Source organism: Equus przewalskii, chromosome 9 (assembly GCF_037783145.1).
Source record: "Equus przewalskii isolate Varuska chromosome 9, EquPr2, whole genome shotgun sequence".
Classification (NCBI taxonomy): domain Eukaryota; kingdom Metazoa; phylum Chordata; class Mammalia; order Perissodactyla; family Equidae; genus Equus; species Equus przewalskii.
Window position 1 is genome coordinate 74,486,736 of NC_091839.1, and position 20,675 is coordinate 74,507,410.

The 20,675-nt window shown below is 36.1% G+C and overlaps 1 protein-coding gene across 13 annotated transcripts in view; it reads right to left on the bottom strand.

Annotated features, from left to right (window-relative positions):
- PTPRK (protein tyrosine phosphatase receptor type K) overlaps positions 1-20,675 on the bottom strand; it is a 503,656-nt gene that overhangs the window by 189,383 nt on the left and 293,598 nt on the right. For all 13 annotated transcript variants that reach the window (XM_008524381.2, XM_008524380.2, XM_008524376.2 and 10 more), the window contains exon 7: positions 7,972-8,265. In XM_008524381.2, coding sequence (XP_008522603.1) covers positions 7,972-8,265 — 294 coding nt within the window. The remainder of the gene's footprint in view (positions 1-7,971; positions 8,266-20,675) is intronic.

Here is a 20,675-nt window from a genome sequence, read left to right on the forward strand (position 1 = left end):
GCTTTTAATCCCACCTAGGTCATTTTCTTCTTCAGACAGTCTTGTGTTATTATCATTTAAGATATTATTAATATGCCATTTTATTTTTATTTCTACTTTCTGATATCAAATAAAAGACCTAGGACCGGAGGGGAAATCCAGGACATTTAACGGGACTGATGCTGCTATTCAAATCACTGCCACCTGTCCGCTTTCTTGCAGTATGCAAAATTCAATAAAAACAAATGAAGCCAATAAAAAGAGTACTTAATGATACTGTTAACAGACTCAGCATGTGGTAAAGTACAATGGATAAATAAAAATAGTGTCATTTTCACTGGTTACCACGTGCTTTTTTAGCAACAAAGTCAGTCAGAAGAAATCAATTTTAAGCCAAAAGCAACCAACTCTACTGAGTTAATTACACAGCTACTAATATCCGTACAAGGAAGTGTGCCGTGAACTATATGTATGGTTAACTGTACATCTCACTCCTGAGGTAGAAAACAAAGAAGGTAGTTTGAAAAATGATTTCATATTTGTTCAAATTTCATGACTCATGCTGGGATTTCTTAGCACTATAGATCATTAGCAGGGTTAACAGAAGTTGATTATTTTATAGCTCTCTCTTCTTTATGGAAATTTAGAATATATTGCTCCCCAGAAATTTAGAATAACATTTCTATAGTCTATGGGCCCCAAAGAATTCAAAACCAACCAAACAAATTACAATGATGATTTAAATGAGGATATGAATTATATTTTCTATTTAATTCTTCCATCTGTATATACATTTCCTCTCTGTGGAAAGGAAAAGAGAAGGTAAGTCATCCTTACAGTGGCTACTGGCTTCATATTGTTCTATGCACTATTTCAGAATTAAGAAATTAGGGACAACGCTATGGGTTTGATCAACAGAAGTGTCAATCCAACTCTCTTCAGAGAAGAAAAGTTAATGTTGTTTTCGAACACACTGCTTGGGAAAAATTACTTTTTGGTCAGAAATTTTCCCCCTTATCTCTGGATTTCCAAAGTTCTTTGTAGTTTTATTATATCACTTATTATTTTTATTCTTATTATGGTTCTAACACTTGACTGTCAGTTCCTTAAGAGTAGGAATCCTATTTTATTAACGTTGTATCTTCTGCAGTCCTAAAGGTGGCAATGTATACAACTTTGACCCTCAATGAAATTTACGAAATAAATAAATATCCCATCAGATACACAGTAGCTCTTGAGTTTCTCTCCAATCTTTCATAATTTTCTCTTCTAAAATAAGGGGTTGTCCTATGAATTTTACATGCATATTAACGACAACCCATCTATTTTAAAAAGAAAAGTAAATCAAACAACAAAGTTAGATCACCTATAAAATCTCATTACAATCCCTTTAATGAAAGGAACTTTCTTTCTTTTTTTTTTTTTTTGTGTGTGTGTAGAAGATTAGCCCTGAGCTAACATCTGCCACCAATCCTCCTCTTTTTGCTGAGGAAGATTGGCCCTGAGCTTACATCTGTGCCCATCTTCCTCTACTTTATATGTGGGATGCCTGCCACAGCATGGCTTGCCAAGTGGTGCCATGTCTGCACCTGGGATCTGAACCGGCGAAACCCAGGCCACCAAAGCGGAACGTGCAAACTTAACCACTGCACCACTGGGCCGGCCCCTGAAAGGAACTTTCTTGATTGTTACGGATGACGATATTTTCCAGGAATTTACAGATTTCCTCTTTCTAATCTAAAATGAGAGAGACATGCTGCAGAGAAGATTATAGCCAGTGTATTTTTTTTATTATTATAAGATTGTTTTCATGATCTCTCTGCCCCCCAGTCTTTCCTTAGCTCTAACTCGTCTTCCACAGAGATGAGATGATCTTTCTAAAGGCAAATCTAGCAGTCAGTCAGCTTCTTACGAACAACGGAACAGCAGCCTGGATCATGTGAGGCCCTGCCACATCCCACCTGCGGCCTTGATTCTATCACAACCTAGAGTTAGCCAATGCTCCATCTATTTTCTGAACCCAAAAAACATCAGCAATGTTTGCAATTGGGTTAAACATGTGCTTCCCTCTGTTTTTAATTCTATTTTCTGTTCTTTTCTGCCTCAAAACCTCATAGTCAATTTCTAAGACCCAGTTTAAAAGCTATCCTTTCCTGGTGACGGCGTCTCTGAAATGCTCTCTCTTAAAGAACAGCTTCTTCCTCTAAGTTCCTATCACTTTGCATTTTACTCTTTGTTTATAGGTCTGTCTCTGGTGACTTCAAGGGGCTTAAGTGCAAGGCATTGCTTGCATAGCTTCGAAGACCTGAGACGGAACCCAGTGCTGTTAACAAAGAAAGAAGTCGATAAAAGTTTTTCTTATACTGAATATTTAATAAACAAATGTCTTTCAAACTGAAATATTCTCTACAGAATTTCAAAAACAAAATCAGGTTACTATTCACTACAAAGAAAGAAATCTAAAAAAAAAGGTTTTACTCTTTCAGATTTTTGAGAAAACTGAAGAATTGTTTCTCATCACTTTCCTATGGCTTTTTATCTATAGTTCTTTTTTTACTTCAATAATAATAGCATTGCCTTTTAAAATTCTTGCTCAAAAGCAATAAAGAAGCCACATAAAGATCATATATAGGAAATTGATACATTTCAGAAAATTCTGAAACAAGCTTTGATGTAAGCCTTCAATTTAAACCAAATAGTGTGTCCTCCTTACACTGTTAAACCAGACCAATTATTACAAGAGTTGTTTATTTATTTTTTTTTAATCTCAAGGCTGAGTTTCAATGATAACTAGCCTTTGTGATTGATAACTATCTTGGACAACAGTAAAAATCAATATATGGTTCCATTTTGCTGATGAAACTAACCAAAAAGGCAAAATTTAATTCTTTACCTTGTGGTTTCTGGTATGTGCCTGAGTACTGTTTTGTTTTGGTTTTTTCCTTCCATTTTGGATTTAGGAGAGAAAAAATGCACTTTTAGTAAATGTCTACGTTTAAAATAAGACAGTCGCCTTTTCACTGCTTCATAGATCTACAAGTTTCACTGAAAACTGCCAAGAGCATTGAACTTCAATATAAGAGCAGAGAGTAGTTTTTCCAACTGTGTAAATATATTATGTTCTGGACACCCTGAACTCTTGACCTTCCCTATGAGGGAGATGCTGCTAAAATGTCAGTTAATCATAAAGCAGTGCCATGATGGGTTACCCAGAAGCAGAAGGCAATTTAAAAGAGCAATTTTAACATGCAATTGCCAAAGCATGCAATGCAGTCAATTTCTGATGATGGCATATTTTATTTCCATTTAATAAGAGAAAGAGAAACTATTTTCTTAGCTTCTACACCAGATGGTATACCCAGAGGAAACATACACATGGGAAAAAACAAGTAGACTTTCTTTGACTGTTCAGTGGAGTTTTTGAATTACTTCCAATTTAAGAGAACTTCTCATTTACACCTTTTTTAAAATTTATAAAATGCCTGAAGAAGCATTATGTGAACAATAACATGGGTCAGGCTGTAAGCTAACAGTGAAATAATCATACCCCTCAGGTGCACAGAGAAGCATGAGGCAAGCGTAGGTGGCCACAGCCACCAGAGGCTGTAATTACCATCTTTCCTGGCTTCGGAGACCCTGAAGCAGGTAACTATATTTACCAAGCGATTTTAATGTACTTTAGAAAGAAAAGAAAAAAATAGCTCTGGCAACGAGGCAGGGTATTTTCAAAAAGAATAAAGTGAAACTTGTTTTTATACTTCTTCAATTGTTTAAAATACTTGAGACACAGCATATATTTGAGGGTTAAGCACACTAATCAATTGTGCTCTCAACAAAAGTGAACTGGTAAATATGAAGCCATGTTTTCTCAGGAAGTAAGTTAGCCGTGCAGATACTACGTTTAAAAATGAACAACCCTCCCCGATTTTACCTATTGTATTTTCATTTATTCATGCTATACTACTATAAAAGGGAAAAAACATCACCTATAGTGGGAGAAAGAGGGGTTATAATTCACGCTTTTCAAGCACCAGACAATGGGTATGAGACCCCGCTGGCCATCTGTCTGATACTAGATAAGTCACTGTTTTGTGTTTCCTGAGTCTTCGATTCACCAGCTATAAAACTGGGATAAGAATACATCTAACTCACAGAATTGTTGTGAAAATAAAATATCAAGATAGATCCACTTCATATGCTGATTATAAAGCAGTATTAATCAATACTTAACTATGGAAATCTACATTTGCATTTGAAAATGTAAAATTTACTCTTAATACACATAAGAAAAGCCATTTAATTGACTTGCTGTAAAATTATTTATTGACAGATTTCCACCAAGAAAACAGTTTACTATTGCCAGAAATAAAATGTCAAAGGTTTGGGGACTGCTCAGTGGCATCGTGGTTAAGTTTGCGTGCTCTGTCTAGGTGGCCCGGGGTTCGCTGGTTGGGATCCCGGGTGTGGACCTACACACTACTTGGCAAGCCATGCTGTGGCAGGCGTCCCAGACATAAAGTAGAGGAAGATGGGCACAGATGTTAGTTTAGGGATAGTCTTCCTCAGCAAAAAGAGGAGGACTGGCGGCGGATGTTAGCTCAGGGCTAATCTCCCTCAAAAAAAAAAGGATTTCAAAGGCTTAAATCCATTAAGACGAAATTTTTAACACAGTGAATACTGATTTACTCTTTGGCACTTAGTAGTCAAAAATCGTTCCTCTGGTGGTGTAACATGCAGGGTGTATTAAAATAGCTATTTCAAAATAATCAACATTCATTCAATCTGACGGTATTAACGGTAAAACACTACAACTACGGCGTGGCATTCTCCCAGTCTTTGTATGGAACCAGTATTCAGTGCCACCTGTAAAACCAGTATGCAGAGCTTGCACAACTTAACACGGTTACATGGGAACTTCTCCAAAGGTTATGTGTGGGGTCTCAAAGAAGTCATTTCCCCAGAATATGAAGAATTATTAGGCTTTTGAAATCTGTACTAAATATCAGCTAACATCATAGCTAGCATTAAGTTGTGTGCTACTTTGCTGTTAGAGGACCTCAGGCTGAGCCCAGGGATGTGCTGGTAAAGGCTGAAGGATCTCATAGTCAACTTCTGCTTTTCAGAGATTGATTAAAAATAAATACAATATAAATAAATAATAAAACAATAACCACAGTTTCTCTTAAATCTACAATGTACTTAAAAATTTAGTCTATAAGCACTTTTGTTTTACCACAAAAACCCCCACCAAACACACCTTATGAGAACATTAATAAATTAATAAACATATGTGACAAAGACGACACGTGAAAGATAATTTTAGAAACAAATAAACTTTCTACAGCTGGAAGTAAAGCTACGAGTGAACCTCACAGCATTTTATGCCACAGAGTCCACAAATTAAATGTTTCTCAAATAAAGAATCAGAAAAAAAGACCAACATAATTCCAAAATGTCAAGACATTATAAATTTGAAAGCAGCTATGAGTGTAAGTTATTTTTACTCTAGCCCCTCCCACACAGATAAGGTTATTCTCAAAATAAAATACCTCAAAGCACTTTATAGTCATATCTTTACTTACCGCAGTTCAATATACATTCAGAACTCAAGCATTTGAGGGGGATAAATCAATGCTCATTAACATGTTGTTTTCATCCACTTAATATAGCATAACTAGCTTTAAAACCTAATCTCATTCACTTCAGATCTCCATTGGGCCTCACACCAATGACCAATTTCACATAATTCCTAGGTTAAACAAAAATTACATTCTATTAAGAATACATTGTTTGGGACTGCTAACTTTAAATGGTGTATTCTGATGAAACTGAAAAATAAAAAGGTAGGGGCCGGCCCGGGGGCACAGCGGTTAAGTTGGCACGTTCTGCTTCTCAGTGGCCTGGGGTTCACCGGTTCGGATCCCAGGTACAGACATGGCATCGCTTGGAAAGCCATGCTGTGGTAGGCATCCCACATATAAAGTAGAGGAAGATGAGCACAGATGTTAGCTCAGGGTCAGCCTTCCTCAGCAAAAAGAGGAGGATTGGCAGTAGTTAGCTCAGGGCTAATCTTCCTCAAAAAAAAAAAAAAAAAAAAAAGGAAGATGAGATATTTAAAAGAATAAAGTTTGGGGACCGGCCTGGTGGCACAGTGGTTAACTTCACAAGTTATGCTTCAGCAGCCTGGGGTTCACAGGTTCAGATCCTGGGTGCAGACCTACACATCACTCATCAAGCCATGCTGGGGCAGCATCCCACATGCAAAATAGAGGAAGATTGGCACAGATGATAGTTCAGGGCCAACCTTCCTCACTAGGAAAAAAATAAAAAGTTTGAGCACCTTTTTGGGAAGTCAGGAGGAAGACCACTGGAACAGTAAATTACCATATGTCATTTTAATTTGCTTATACCTTACAAAGATTAAATGTAGAAAGAAAGCTAAATTTATTCGGAAACATATGTCAGCAATATCCCCAGTAAAACAGACTCACTGACCACCTTTTTCTGTTAGCAGGGGATATTAATTTTGGAAGACAGAGTGAGTGACTTCCAGTTTCTACACTGTCTCTGCTTTAAATTATTTCTTTGACTCGTTGAAGCTGTGGAGTCAACTTGTTTCTCTCTCAGAAAGTTCATCTACTCCAGTAAGAATAATGTGTCACATTACCTAAAAGGAAAGGACTCAGCAGTACAGAAAATTTAAAAAGCAAACTGTGAATTAGCTGAGTTGTGGAAATTTACGCAATGCCTTCTAGGTTAGAGTGCTTTTCAGCCATAGGATCAATGCACGACACCAAGCAAATCAGTACACTGTCTAAGTCTTAGACGACCGAGCGAGCGGTTAGACTTCCTAGTGAACATCTTTCAATAGGCACACTTGATATATCTAAAAATTGAGCTGGACTTAAAAATATTTAAGGATTATAGTGTATCTGGTAATTGAATAGGTTGTGCTTTGATTTTAGATCAGAACTCTTGGTGGATAGCCCCAGAATACTATATATGCTAAAGAGATGTTCAAGAAACTGAAGATATTTATAGGCATTTACATTTTCAATGATCCCCACAGTCTTAGTTTTCAATTTTCAGAACGTACGTCATTAAATGTTCAAGATGCACAGAGCCATGTGCTAGCTCTGCAGATATTTCAACATAACGCTTGATGGATAAGAAAATGTCTCTTTCAACTAAACTAAAAATTAAACTATTTTCAATACTAAAATAAACAGTGCACTAAAAAAAAAGCACTCTAATAACTGTTCAGTGGCTTTTAACAAATAGCTAACAATTTCTCCCATTATGACAGCAGAGTACAATAAGGAACTAGGATGTATGTTTATATAGCACCTTTTATTTCACTTTTTATTCTTTTTTTTGTGATTTTTCCAGACACTATTATTTTCAGCCCTCTGTGTCCGGCATGGGGAGGGCAGTAACAAGGCTTAAAAACATAGGAAAACCTCTCGTCCTATACAGCTGGCTGTCAAGCTGCTCATTTACTCTCCAACAACAGGATTTTCTGAGAGATGAGTTATCTCATAGAGGCTTGCTCCAGGGTAACTTTTCTCGTCTATATTATCAGATACGGCCTCTGCACTGACTAGAACAAAATTATCGAGGAAGACAATTTCCACGTAGCAGAAAGGTATTCAGAATTTGCTTGAACTGCAAGGTTTTTGTCCCTCAATAATCCTTTCACCTGCATCTCTCAGAGATTTTGCACTTAGTACAAGCAAGCTGAGCAAAATTACCATGAGAGAAAAGATATGGACTCATAATAATACTGAACAATAATGGAAAAACAGTCACATGGCTCTTAAATGAGTTAAATTATGACATAATCAAGGCTATGACTTACCAAATTCACTGGAACTCTTGGAATAGTGTGAATATATCATGTAGCAAAAATTAGAACTTTTAGAATTGTGCGTATATTGTACATCTTATACTAGATTCCTTCACCAGGCAGAGCGGCCTGCTAGCCAGTCTTACCTGCACATTTGGTTCTGGTGATTAGCGGAGGTCCTGGGAGCCCTGTTCCACCTTCACCAGGTCTTGTAAGTAGAACACGGATCTCATATTCAGTATCCGGATCCAAATGCCATAATTTATAAGTGGGAGCATTGACTGCATGGGTTTCTGTCCAGGATCCTGACGTCATTCGGTACTCCACTTCTTTCAGGATAATGGGACCATCGCCAATGATGGAGTTGGCATTTAGCTGAATCAGCAAATATGTAGGCCCCACACCGAGCAGCTGGGGAGGAGCAATGGGTCTTGGTGGTTCTAGGAGAGACGAATGCGCAATCTAATTAGTTAAAAATCCAAAAGACTATAGTACATAGATACATTAATGTCTCTCAAAGCCTGAAAGTTTAATGAATAATTTATTTAGGAGTACATAATAAATACTTAAAAGAAAAGTAGGACATGAGTGGTCTGACAACTGTACTTTTAAAGAGCAAACACTTTCCCAGATGGGATATGACCCTTTTACCACAGATTTCTTTTATTTAAAACCTGCCTCTCCAGGAGATAAAATTGTGCAGGAACAGTAACCAAAGGAAATAATGAGAAAATATTTAGACATGGATAGCTATTAACAGAGTACAGTTGATCTTTGACATCCTTGAGGTCCTAAGACCTCTACAAATCTTCAAATTGATGAATATTGCTGTAACTCCTTATTTCATTCATGAAAGATGGCCAACTGGTGTTTTTGCTTTTGCTTTGCTTTTTACTTCTGCAGAGTTCCTGCAGATGAGATAAGGAGGAAGGCACAGCAAAGCAGAACTCCGAAGTTGATGCCAGGTGCTGACTTGTTTCCATACACCCACCTCTGGGAATAGGAAGTTGACATTTTCACCAAGGCAAAATCGCAAATCATGATGTATCATTGGCTTTTGGGAGTGGCATGTGAGAAGGCAATGCATCAAATATTAAACTCAAATATCAAAGGTGTGCAGCAATTTAACGTTAGATAGCTTAGATATTTTGCTTGAAAGAAATTTTGGGAAACATTATTTCAATATTTGAACTTATGGGAATGATGAATGATGAATCAGAGCCCTTTTTTCCTCCTTAACAACACTGTAGCTGAAATTTGATCCTGGGCTTTATGAAGGACTCCACAGCTCTAGCTCTGTCCTTATGGTCTGTCCACGGGCAAGGCTGTGTCGTGAAAAAGTTCTAATTGGTACATTGTGATCAGGCGGAGTGTTGTTTGAACATCTACAAGAACACTTCTCTGGGAAGCCAACAGACTTTAAAGGAGAGTGTTAATCTTTAATAAAGTGATAACTGCCCAAAAATTGTTTTAAAAGGTTTTTTTTTAAGAGTCAAAGTAAATTATATAAAGAAAAACTATTAGATGCAACTCCACAATCCCCCCTTCAGCCTCACCCCAGGTAGGGATAGAGTGGAGAAGATGCAGACACAGGGGAGGTAAGAACAGACAGCCAAGAGCTTTCAAACTGGATTCTCTCTTTTAATGATAATGCATGCTTGTCATAAGAAACAATGCAAAAAACCCCATAGATAGGTTTTACCTTCTGATATAGGTGTAAGTGAAGCAAAGGTTCTCCATTGTAGCCCAGGATTCGCTCTTAAACCTTGATTGTTTCAAAGTATAGTTTCCACATTATGTACCCCTGAGTTACAAATATCTCTGCCGTAAGGGATGAGCCGAGCTGGCCGAGATCTCTACAAGCTAAAGTCATTTTCAAGAATTTTCCTCCAAAGTTCATGTGACAAATATTTATTGAGTGACTACTAATGGCTAGGCTGTTCTACACATTGAGTATTCATTTAATATGGCAAGGGAGACAGAGGAACCATAAATCAACAAATTCATTATTTTAAATTGAGAGTTATATTAAAAAAAAAACCACATACTGTGATAAAGAATAACAGATGGGGGGAGAGTATCTAGTGAGTAACACTATTTTTCTATCCAAAATCATTTGAAGAATATAAGTTATTCCCATCATTAATCAGAGCTCATTATGGCAATAGCTTTCACACCAGCTATTGGTAGAATCGTATGAACTTGTGTTTCCCTACACTCATGTTTAAAGTGAAAACAAAACTAAGCTTGAATAAGATAATGTGTGCTATATAAACTGTTTATGTTTGTGATTATTCCTATTTCTTTTGAAAAGTAGTTCTTAACACCTGATTTATAAACTTTAACTACAAAATCTGTTCCTTATAGTTTGAAAATTGTTTCAACAATTTATAGTCAAATTGTGTAGAGGGTGAACTATTTCAATGCCACAACTGACTTCACTTGAGAAGCCACTCAAGAAGAAAAAGCTGAAATAAAACCAAAAATAGTTTAGAATTTTCATTTATCAGCTAAAGACAAACAGAATTAGACATTTCATAGCATGAAATTTCACCAACTAGCCTAACATCTTTTATATTCCAAGTTTACAAAAGTTTAGGTAGACAGAGGAAAAGAGAAAGTAGATACATTTTTTAAACCTTAAACTAAAATGAAACTGAATAGAGAAATGAGCATGATAGAAAAAATGCAAATGTCTTCCTAGACTATCTAAATGCTGAACATATTTTAAGAAGCAGTCTGTATTTCGCGAATAAACTGAGTTGCCTCAGATGTGCAATGTTTGTTTTCATTCCAGATGGCTCATATACTGACTAATTTAAGTAGGAAATGTTGCTAAATTCACAGCTTACTGGGGTTCTCGCCTAGAGCAGCGATGCCTCACATTATAGCTGAACAATACTCTGAAGAGGTCTGATATTTAACATGATGGAACAATTTGCCAAATGAATTATAAATAACAAAACTTGGTTAATCTATAAATTTATAGGTATTCTGAAACCTGACCTAAAAGCCCATATTAGTGAAGGCTAAATCTTACCCATCAAACTCTGCATATCATTGCCACAGAAAATGAAGAGAAAACCCAAGAAGAGAGCAAAAGATGGGAGGGAGAAAGGGGTGGGAGCTACAGCAAAATGTAGTATTAGAAACAAGTGAAAAAGTAAAGCATAGTGTTTTTTATTTCATTTCTATTCTTAAGGATATGACATGTAAAAGAAAATGAAATTTGAAGTCAGGAGATTTGGTTTCAAAAAATGCATATGCTGATAGCCAGGTAAACTTTCCTTGGTGTTACAATTTCTTCATTGGTAAACTAGGCATTATTTTCAGAATTTTAAAAGACTTTACATTTCTAAATATGTCAACAAGCCCTACTTTTGATCTATTTTGTTTTGTTTTTGCCAGAAAGCACACAAATTTTAAAACTGAAAATTAATATTCAACACCAGTGTTTCATGTACGAGCTTGATGCCATGAGGTTTTCAGTCCAGAGAAGGGCGCCACTCCACTCCGAGCAGCCTCACATCTCACTTGCTGTGGTCAAGCGAACAAGAGGGGCAGCCCAGGAACCAAAGCCATAGCTCAAATCTGCAGCCGTGCCAATGTTCAGAGAGGCTCAGAAGCATATATCTTGATAAACAGCATGATTAGAAGAAGTGAAATCTACCATTAATGAGACTAATATATCACTACGTATTAAATTTTTTATGTTGGAGGTAAAAAGTAGCCTCATATTAGCATATGTATTTTGTTTTTAGGCCCTTGAGAACAAGGAGGCTTATTTATAAAATCTCTATTCATTTCAATAAATTATGCATGAATTTTAATCAGTTAGCAAATGAACAAGTAATTGTTTTGCAGCAATATTAATATTCTTCATAACTTAATACACTCTCAGACTCAGAGGTGTGGTGCAAATAAATCCCGGTTGTACACTAGGTATCAACTGAAGCGTACAATCCCCAAAGTACAAGATAAACTTTGCCAATGTTACCAATTAACTTTCAATTAATGACTTACATTCATTATTCTAGAGCTAAACCTATTATAAAATTGCAATTATACATTCACATTGCTTTATTTGCTTTTTATTTCAAATAATTTTCAAGTGTCTTGAAATCAAGATAAGCCATTACAAAAGCATATTCTCACCCAACTATTCCTGTTACACTGCTTTTCTACAAACATATGTGTCATTTATTAAAATTCAGTTAATTAATAAAATGCAAAATCAGAAATAGAAGCCACAAAGCCAGAGAAGTCAGTTAACAAAGAAAACATCAAGGTAACGACACTGCTACATTCAGCTTTCCACCTAAACAAACTAAATGCAACTCGATCCCAGCTCCTTCCAAATTGTTTTATGTGTTTGTCAAAGAGTCTTTGACACAAAGTATCTCGAGATCAACCTCCCCACTAGAGAAGCAGGCAATGATATTACTTTTGTCTCCTATGGCTGCTGTAACAAATTACCACAAACTTTGTGGCTTAAGACAACACATATTTATTCCGTCAAAGTTCTAGAGGCCAGATGTTGAAAATCAGCATCACTGGGTTGAAATCAAGGCAGCAGCCCATTCCTCCAAAAGTTCTAGCGGAGAATCAGTTCTTTGCTTTTCCAACATCTGCTGGCTGCCAATCTTCCTTGGCTTCTGGCCACATCACTGCAATCTCTACCTCATTGCTCACACTGCCTTCTCCTCTTCTATCTGTAGTCAAATCTCCCTCTGCCCTCTACTTATAAGGACACTTGCAATTGCATCCAGGGCCCACATGGATAATCCAAGATGCTCTCCCCATCTCAAGACCCCTAAAAATCACCCCACAAAGACCATTTTCCAGAGAAGGTGACAGTCATGGGTTCCAGGCATTAGGACCTGAAATCTTAGGGACCATTTTTCAGCCTCCCACAGACACAGACCGTGATCTCATTCTTCCACCTGGGAGACATCTCAGCTCCACCTTTTCTCCAGTTGGTAGGAAGCTTGTGAGCAGAAAATACTTCTCATCAAGTTTCCTAGCAAGATTCAGAGCAGTGGAAATTATCAAAGAGCTAATAATTTATCTACATTGTCTTCTTTCTTCTATTTATTTTTTGCAAAATGAAATGAAAATACAGATGATGCAAATTAGTACTCAAATGTCTACAGTAGTCAATGCTCCCTTGCCATATCTAAACTCCTGTGAAAATCTCTATTAGAATATTTGCCTTAGAGATAGATATTTTCTTATTTTTTATTTTTTTACTTAAATGAATGGATCACCTCAAAATCAGTATTTTATTTATTGTTTCCATCATTAAAATTTTGATCCAGTTTCAGTTAAAAAAGAAGATTCTCTACTTCATGCTTCATGTTTAATTTTCTTCCTCATCACCTATTGAAAGCTGAAGTAAAGGGGAGTAGACAGTAGAGACTGAAAGCTGGAAGGATGACCTCAGTGTACCAAATGATGCAAGTATTTATTTATCAGCTGCCCTATAATAATTTTAAATGATTTTAAATTACGCCTCAAAAGGATAACGGTATAGTTTAACGGTACTTGAGGGTTTCAAGAAAATTGAAACAGTAACACTGATGAATAGGGAGATGGCTTTTCCTCCCATAAGAAACAGAAAGCAGGTTATAGATAACTAGAAGCATTTTCTTTGGACATTTAATATTGCATGTATGACAAGGTAATTTGTTTCACTTTTCCTTACATGTTAAAACATGAAGTACACACTTGAAAATTTTTAGACTTATTTAACAAGGTTTCTCTTGCACCCACATCTTATAAACTGTAATGCAAATATATTTATTAAAAGAATAATAGTTCTTTCATGATTTTTCACTCTATTTTTCTGATATTTCAGATTTCCAGTCCTAACAAATTCCATAGGCATCGAATACCTCTCCCTTCCCTCTGTCTAGCTACTATCTCATAATTTTTGCTCATATCAATGAGGCAGTCAGTAAATTCTATAAATTATCTTTCAGATAAATTACTATTTTAATTATGTTCACACATTTGTGCATTGACAGATTGTTTTAAGTCAAAGAATTTTTAAATTTAATATACTAAAATTCCTTTTTAAATCCAACAATCCAGTCGGTAGATAGCTTTTTCAAATCCTATCATTCAGGTGGCTCACAAGCTTGAACTGGTCAGCTAAAGTTAATGATATGACACCACAAAGTTTGGATTTTGTCGAACCCAAGGCTCCTATGCCAGCACCTAGACCAAGTATCGATCAAAAGGAGTTATTGTTACCTAGTATCAGCTCCATGGAATGCTAGACGGGTGTTAGCATATAGTCATGGTTGTCTCTGGAAAGTGCACTGTGCCCCATTACCCCAGCTCAGAATATTTCACTCAAAAAACTCTGAGAACCATGAAATAAGCATACATGATTCCACAGCTGGAAGTAGGTAAAAAAAAAAAAACAAAAAAAAACACTGCAATTGAATAACAAAACCCTCATTTAATGAAATATGTTTGTTTATACTACATATTTTTATCAGCATTAATTATATCCAGCTAAACAACAGTTTCTGTGCCCCCTCCCAGTTGTTCTCCACTGAGGGCAGTTGTTCTTATGACTGAGGAATGCTACTGGCTTTCACTGGGCTGGGCCCAGGAGTACTTAAGATCCTAAAATGCACAGGTCATCCCACACAGTGAAGAATTCTCCAGTTCAAAACACCAAGAGGCTCCTTTGGAGAAACACCACAACCATGTTAAAAATAATTTCTCTTCAGCAATCCTGGGCTTATGCTCACCCAAAATTACATCACTTACAATTCCATTTCTCATAAAAGTATTGGAGCAGAATTTTGAGGAAGAGGCTACAAACCCTGAACAGGTGATCTTTATCCACATTCACACAGGCTTGACCACGGCCAATGAGGTACAGTCAAATGGGCATTTGAGTACGCAGTCTGCTCATAGGAAGTGAACCAATAACGTTTTTGGAAAACAATCCATCAATATATATCAAGAAATAAAAATGTGTTCAAAACCGAAATAATCCCACTTCTAGGAATTTACTTATAAGGAGATAATTTTTGTTCAGAAGTGCAAAAAATTAAACAATCAAAATGTTCAACAATAGGAAAATGGTGATGCACTTTATGGTATATCTATTCAAAATAATTATACACAAACTTCAAGAACTCAAGTTGTGAAAATTATACAACAAACATCAGGGCACATTTGAAAGTTTAAGATTATTGCAGCTTTCATTTTAAAAAGTGTGGTAAAGGAAGATGCGCACAGATGTTAGCTCAGGGCCAGTCTTCCGCAGCAAAAAGAGGAGGATTGGCAGCAGTTAGCTCAGGGCTAATCTTCCTCAAAATAAAATTAAATTAAATTAAAAAATTAAAAGGTAAAAGTGCATCCCTAGGGAAAGCAAAAACAAAACCAACAACTACCACCAGAAGGAAATGCACCAAAAAGCTAACAGCAACGATTAGGGAACTGTGAGACCAGGAGTGGCTTTGCCTTTTCTTTTGTCTCTGTTTTCCAGCAAAATTTGTAATGCACTCACAAAAATGTCTCATCAGTGCATTCTCAGCATTTGTTACAGTGCCTGACAAAGTTCAATAATATTGTATTAGTGTAAATGACTGCCTCAACAATCCCCCCCCCACAAAAAGTTACCCATGCCACTCTAAGAAAACATGACCTACATAATTCTACCAATGCCACACAAGGAAATGTAAGAACCATCATTTGGAGACAGCAATAGTAAAGTTTTGTCTATTTATTTATTTATTTATTTATTTATTTATTTATTTATTTATTTTCAGATGCTGAAATTAAGTCCTTAAAATGCAAGATTTACCACCTCATGCTTTCAACCATGGAGCTAGCCATTTGCTCTGACATTGATACACAGCACCTACAAAATGTTACTATTTAATTAAAGAAGTTAGTTGACTGGAACAAAAGAATACTTTCTAAGCAATTGCTTAGTGACCAAGTGGCATCAAATTATTTATACAGCTTGTAAAAAAGCACAGCTACAAACCTATATAACAATTCTCTTTTGTCTTTTAGTCAAATCAGATCAATTAAATATTTTTTTAAAAATAAAAAGTACACATATATATAAATTTGAATACACATTATCGATCAAGAATATTATCAAAATATACAATTGCACTAATACTAGAATAAATACCAATAACTTGAGTTTCTTGAACAAAAATTTAATTGGGGCAGGAGAAAATTCTGATGCTAAATATGCCACTCTTCATATTAAACAGCTTACTTTGTCTTTTAATCCCTGTGTGGTAGAGATTCACTTTTTTTAACTGCAAGACCTGTGGAATTACAGTATTTAATCTCAATGACACGGCTCTTTCCTGTGGCCTAAAGTGCTGAAATAAGAAGAATCATTTCAGCAATGAAACTGCAAATTTTGCATATTGAAGTTTATATCCTACGCATTACCATGGCATTTTATTCATCTTGATTTGAAAACACCACAGCAATAACTTTATTACCTGCTGAAATAAAAAGGCACAGCAGCAGCACACTGTTTTAGATCTGTCAGCAGAAACTAAAAACAAGGTTAGCCTTCATATTTGGAGTATATGAAAAGGTGAAGAGATTTTCAAAAATGAAGTTTATTTGCTTTTTAGCCTATATAATCTAACTATGAGAAAACTACAAATTTCTGTCTCATTTTGTCTAAAAACTACACTCTGCCTCACTGACAGCTATGCAATAAATTGGTTCAGAATTTTGAATTATTGCAATAATTCAACAACTTTACAAAGACCTCTATCAGTACCACAATTCATATGGCAGCAAACCACATACGTTATGATGAAAATTATGGATCCCTTTGACTGAGTCATAAGCTAACACAGAAAATTTTTCTTATGGCTGTTTAATCCCTCATTTGAGCTCGATCAGAGCTCAAACTATTCATGCATTTCAAGGAAAGAACATCCAGTTGATTCCAAGAATAACAATCAGGTCAGTAGTTAAACCAGGAAAGCCTTCAACTCTTTGTTTGGCTCCCTCAAGTCTAGGACCATAAACAGATAATCGCCTCCCCATCCCAGCAGTCACCTGTCTGAGGGAGGAGAATATAAAAAAATGGTAGAAGAAAGGTGGGGAACTGAGTCTGGCAATGACAATGTATGCACCAGTAACATGTTTAATATGCCTCGGTTATACAGGCTACTGTTCCATTCTAGGTTACGGCCCAAGGGAGTTGCAGTAACACCATATATTCATTTTATATTAATATGTATTAAGATACAATAGCTGACTCCAGTAAACCAAGAGATAGTAATTAAAAGAAAAAAACTCCACTGCAAAATCTCTATAATGAGATTATCATACCTCGCTCTCTCTATATTTATCTATCTAGCTATCTATATATACACATATATATGTACATTATATGTAATATGTATAACATAAGCAAGAAAAAATATTATTTAAAAATATTCTGAGTCTTCCACATGTAGAATATAAGAACATTAAAAAAATCCAAATCTTAAGGAATTTTAAAACTATGCAATTTGAAGAATTTCCCAACATTTAATTGAAACCAAACACAATCCAAGTTTGCCAGCTTGATCCTGGGGTCTAAATACTTTGTTGTGTTGACTCGTAATAAGCATATGTTCTTTATGAATACGTACTTTGTGATTATTCCAAATCAATTCAAAATGACGCAGGAGCTTGTATGCATATGTAGCCACAACAGATGGCCATTTCTTCAACGTAATGACTCAGTGCATTCATGGAATCAGGAGCTACTACCCGCTCTCTCCACTCAACGGCTGACTTCCAGGCAGGTAAAATTCAAGACTCTGTTTACCTCAAGTTAATCAGGAGAATTATTATTTACCTGTTATTGGTACATGACTGCAGGGGACAGAGCAGCCATCTTTTAGCCAGTCATATTCCTCTACGTATACAAGTGATATGGTATTTAGTTTTTTTATGAAAGAGAATTTATGATGACATAGTAAAAACACTCGAACATGTCTTCAATCATATAGAGAACTCCTCTAGATAATAGGCTCTATGTATGCAATACTAACTCCAGAGTAGTCGTAATTTTAGGACATTTTTCAGTTCAAAAAGCATGAACCTTCAGAAATTTTAAAAATCTTATAGCAAAGAAACTGTGTCATTAGCCTATACAGATCCAACTCAGTTTTGTAATGTGGAGAGTCCCAATATATATTCATTTCAAAGCACACATGATATAAATTAGCAATTAGAGAACATTTCCTCAATTTTTAGATTAAACAAAACAAAAAACAATTATGTGTCCTACTGGATTAGATGCCCTTGATTAAATCAGGAGATAGAGAACTTTTAATGTGGAATGAGATCAGCAGAAGCGGTCAATGACTTCACATCAACTATTCCTGATAGAAACTAAATAAAAGACTCAGGATATTTGAACAAGGGACCAGAGGACAGATTTCTGTGCACTTCCATTTAAGTCCTTGAACTAAGAAAAGTAGATTTTTATGGGTAACTCGAGAGTGTACAGGCATAATGAAGAAAAAAAGACAATGCCATAAAAATAGAGCCATCAATGTGGTCACCACAATTACAAGGACTTCTGAATAATCATTTTACTCATCCAGTTCCATTAGCATTCCTTTAGGGGCCAAAATACCTGTCCCCAATAGTCAAAGTGCCATCAAAAATAAAGTCACCACACCTAGTTTTATAATCAGATGGAAACAGGAGGCAGACAAGAATAATTCCAGACCTATCAGATGAAATAACAAGACAGTGACACTTTAAAGATACTTAACCATGTAAACGGGTACGTGCTCAAGAACATTTTACACAAGTGTGACAGCTCAGCCAGCAAGAGAACTTTTATTTCCATTGCCTTCGACCACGCCCACTTCCACACCATAAAGGGACAGCTAGACCTTCAGAATATCAAAATAAATTACATCATCTACACCACAAAATATTGGAAGGCAGTCCTAGTTGTGCCACTCAGTGCACAGCAAGGGAAAGTTTCCAGAATAGTAAAATAAAGGGTGTCAAGACCATAAGTAATGCTATTAAATCCTCCTTTCACAGTTACTGCTACTCAGTGACAAGAAACCTCTCTATTCTACTCTGATAAACATCATACCTTTTAAAAATAAGCGCATGAAACAGCAACTGACCCGGACTGTTCATGTATTCTTTTGCAAACTTCAAACTTTCCCGCTTTAGCCAGATCAAGTGAAAATTTTCTAGGGGAAAAGAAAACATAAGTAAAACGTGCAGACATTTTCATGGCCACTGAAGAATTTTGTAAACAGTACCTCCATCAGTGGACTTGTGATGAATAAAAATTGGGTAGGAAAGCCTACCATTTTAAGTGATACAAAGAGGAGAAGAGAGTACCATTTCTTGTTCCAAAGCCTTACGCTTATATTTTCAAATATATTTTCAAGTATAAGTATAAGCCTATATCTATGTCCAAGTTTTCAATTAAGAGTCTGACATTGCGAAAAGGTCAAGAAAGTTATTTTGGAAATTAATCACAGAGGTATAGCACATATATTATTCCCATAAGGCATAATGATAAGTGTAAAATGTTAAGGCACTAATTGGTACCTGGATATTTTTTATCTTGTTTCAAAATTTATTTTATTTTAATATATAAATGCAAAACATGTTAAATAGATATTTTACTGATTATAAATTTATGTTCTTCTCTTTATAAAATCAATGTCAATTAGGTGGTGAGGACCAGGTCAATGGTCAAGCCTGTGCTTTCCAAGACATGGTGCCAATTGGGAGATACTCATATTATAGGCAAAATGACCAGGGGGGGAAAAAAAACTAGATAGCTTTCGTGACTAACACAATATTATGGATGACATACAGAAAATTCCAAAAAGAAAACATAAAATAATATAGTCACTGTGGTGGTTTGAAAACATGGCCACAAATTCTCTGAGAACCCTCCCCATTGACAGGTTGGGTCTGTGCTCCCTCTGCCTGAACCTGCCTCAACATGTAGAGTACAGAGGAAGTGATATATGAGACTCTGAAGCTGGGTCACAAAAGAAGATATGTCTTCCCCTCTCTTCACTGGAACTTGACACACTTGCCTTTGAAGTCCTGACCCATCATGTTAAAGTTCAATTAGGTGGCGGAATAATCTCAGCCTAGCTGCCAGGCAAGTGCATGAAGAAGTTTCCAGATGATTCTTGTCTCCAGGAGTTTGAGTCTCCTTCAACTGTTCAATTTGAGCATTCTCAGCTGAGGACACAACCATCATGTGACAGAGAAAGACATCCCCGCTGTGCCTTTCTGAATTTCTGGCCCACAAAATCTGCGATCATTATAAAATGGGTATTGTTTTATGCCAGTAAGTTTTGGAGTATTTTATCACACAGCTGATAAATGGGACGCTCTATCTCATCAAGAGGCTGAAGGTAAACTTCAATGAAAGATGCAAACTTCTTAACATAAAATACATTGCTCTTTCATATGTCCCCTGCTTACCTACCTAGCCTCATGTCTTACTACTCTCCAACTCCAATCACATGTTCATATGTAACAATTTGTATTTTCTACAGGCAAATCTTCTTCTCATCCACATTTACCCATTAGATGCTGCCTGGAGTGTCCTTTCACCAGTTACAGACTTAGAAAACCATTCATCTTCAAATCTCAGATCTTTTATTAGTGCCTCTGATAAACCTTCCTCAGCACACTCTCTCCAGCCTGAAATAAACGCAACTTTTCTTGTAATGGATTATTCTATATTTTCTCTCTCTCTAGTTACTTAGCTCCTTGAAGGCAAGAACTTCATATTGTTTGTCTTTGAGTTGGTGTCTTCAGTGATTGGCATATTAGGCAATCAACG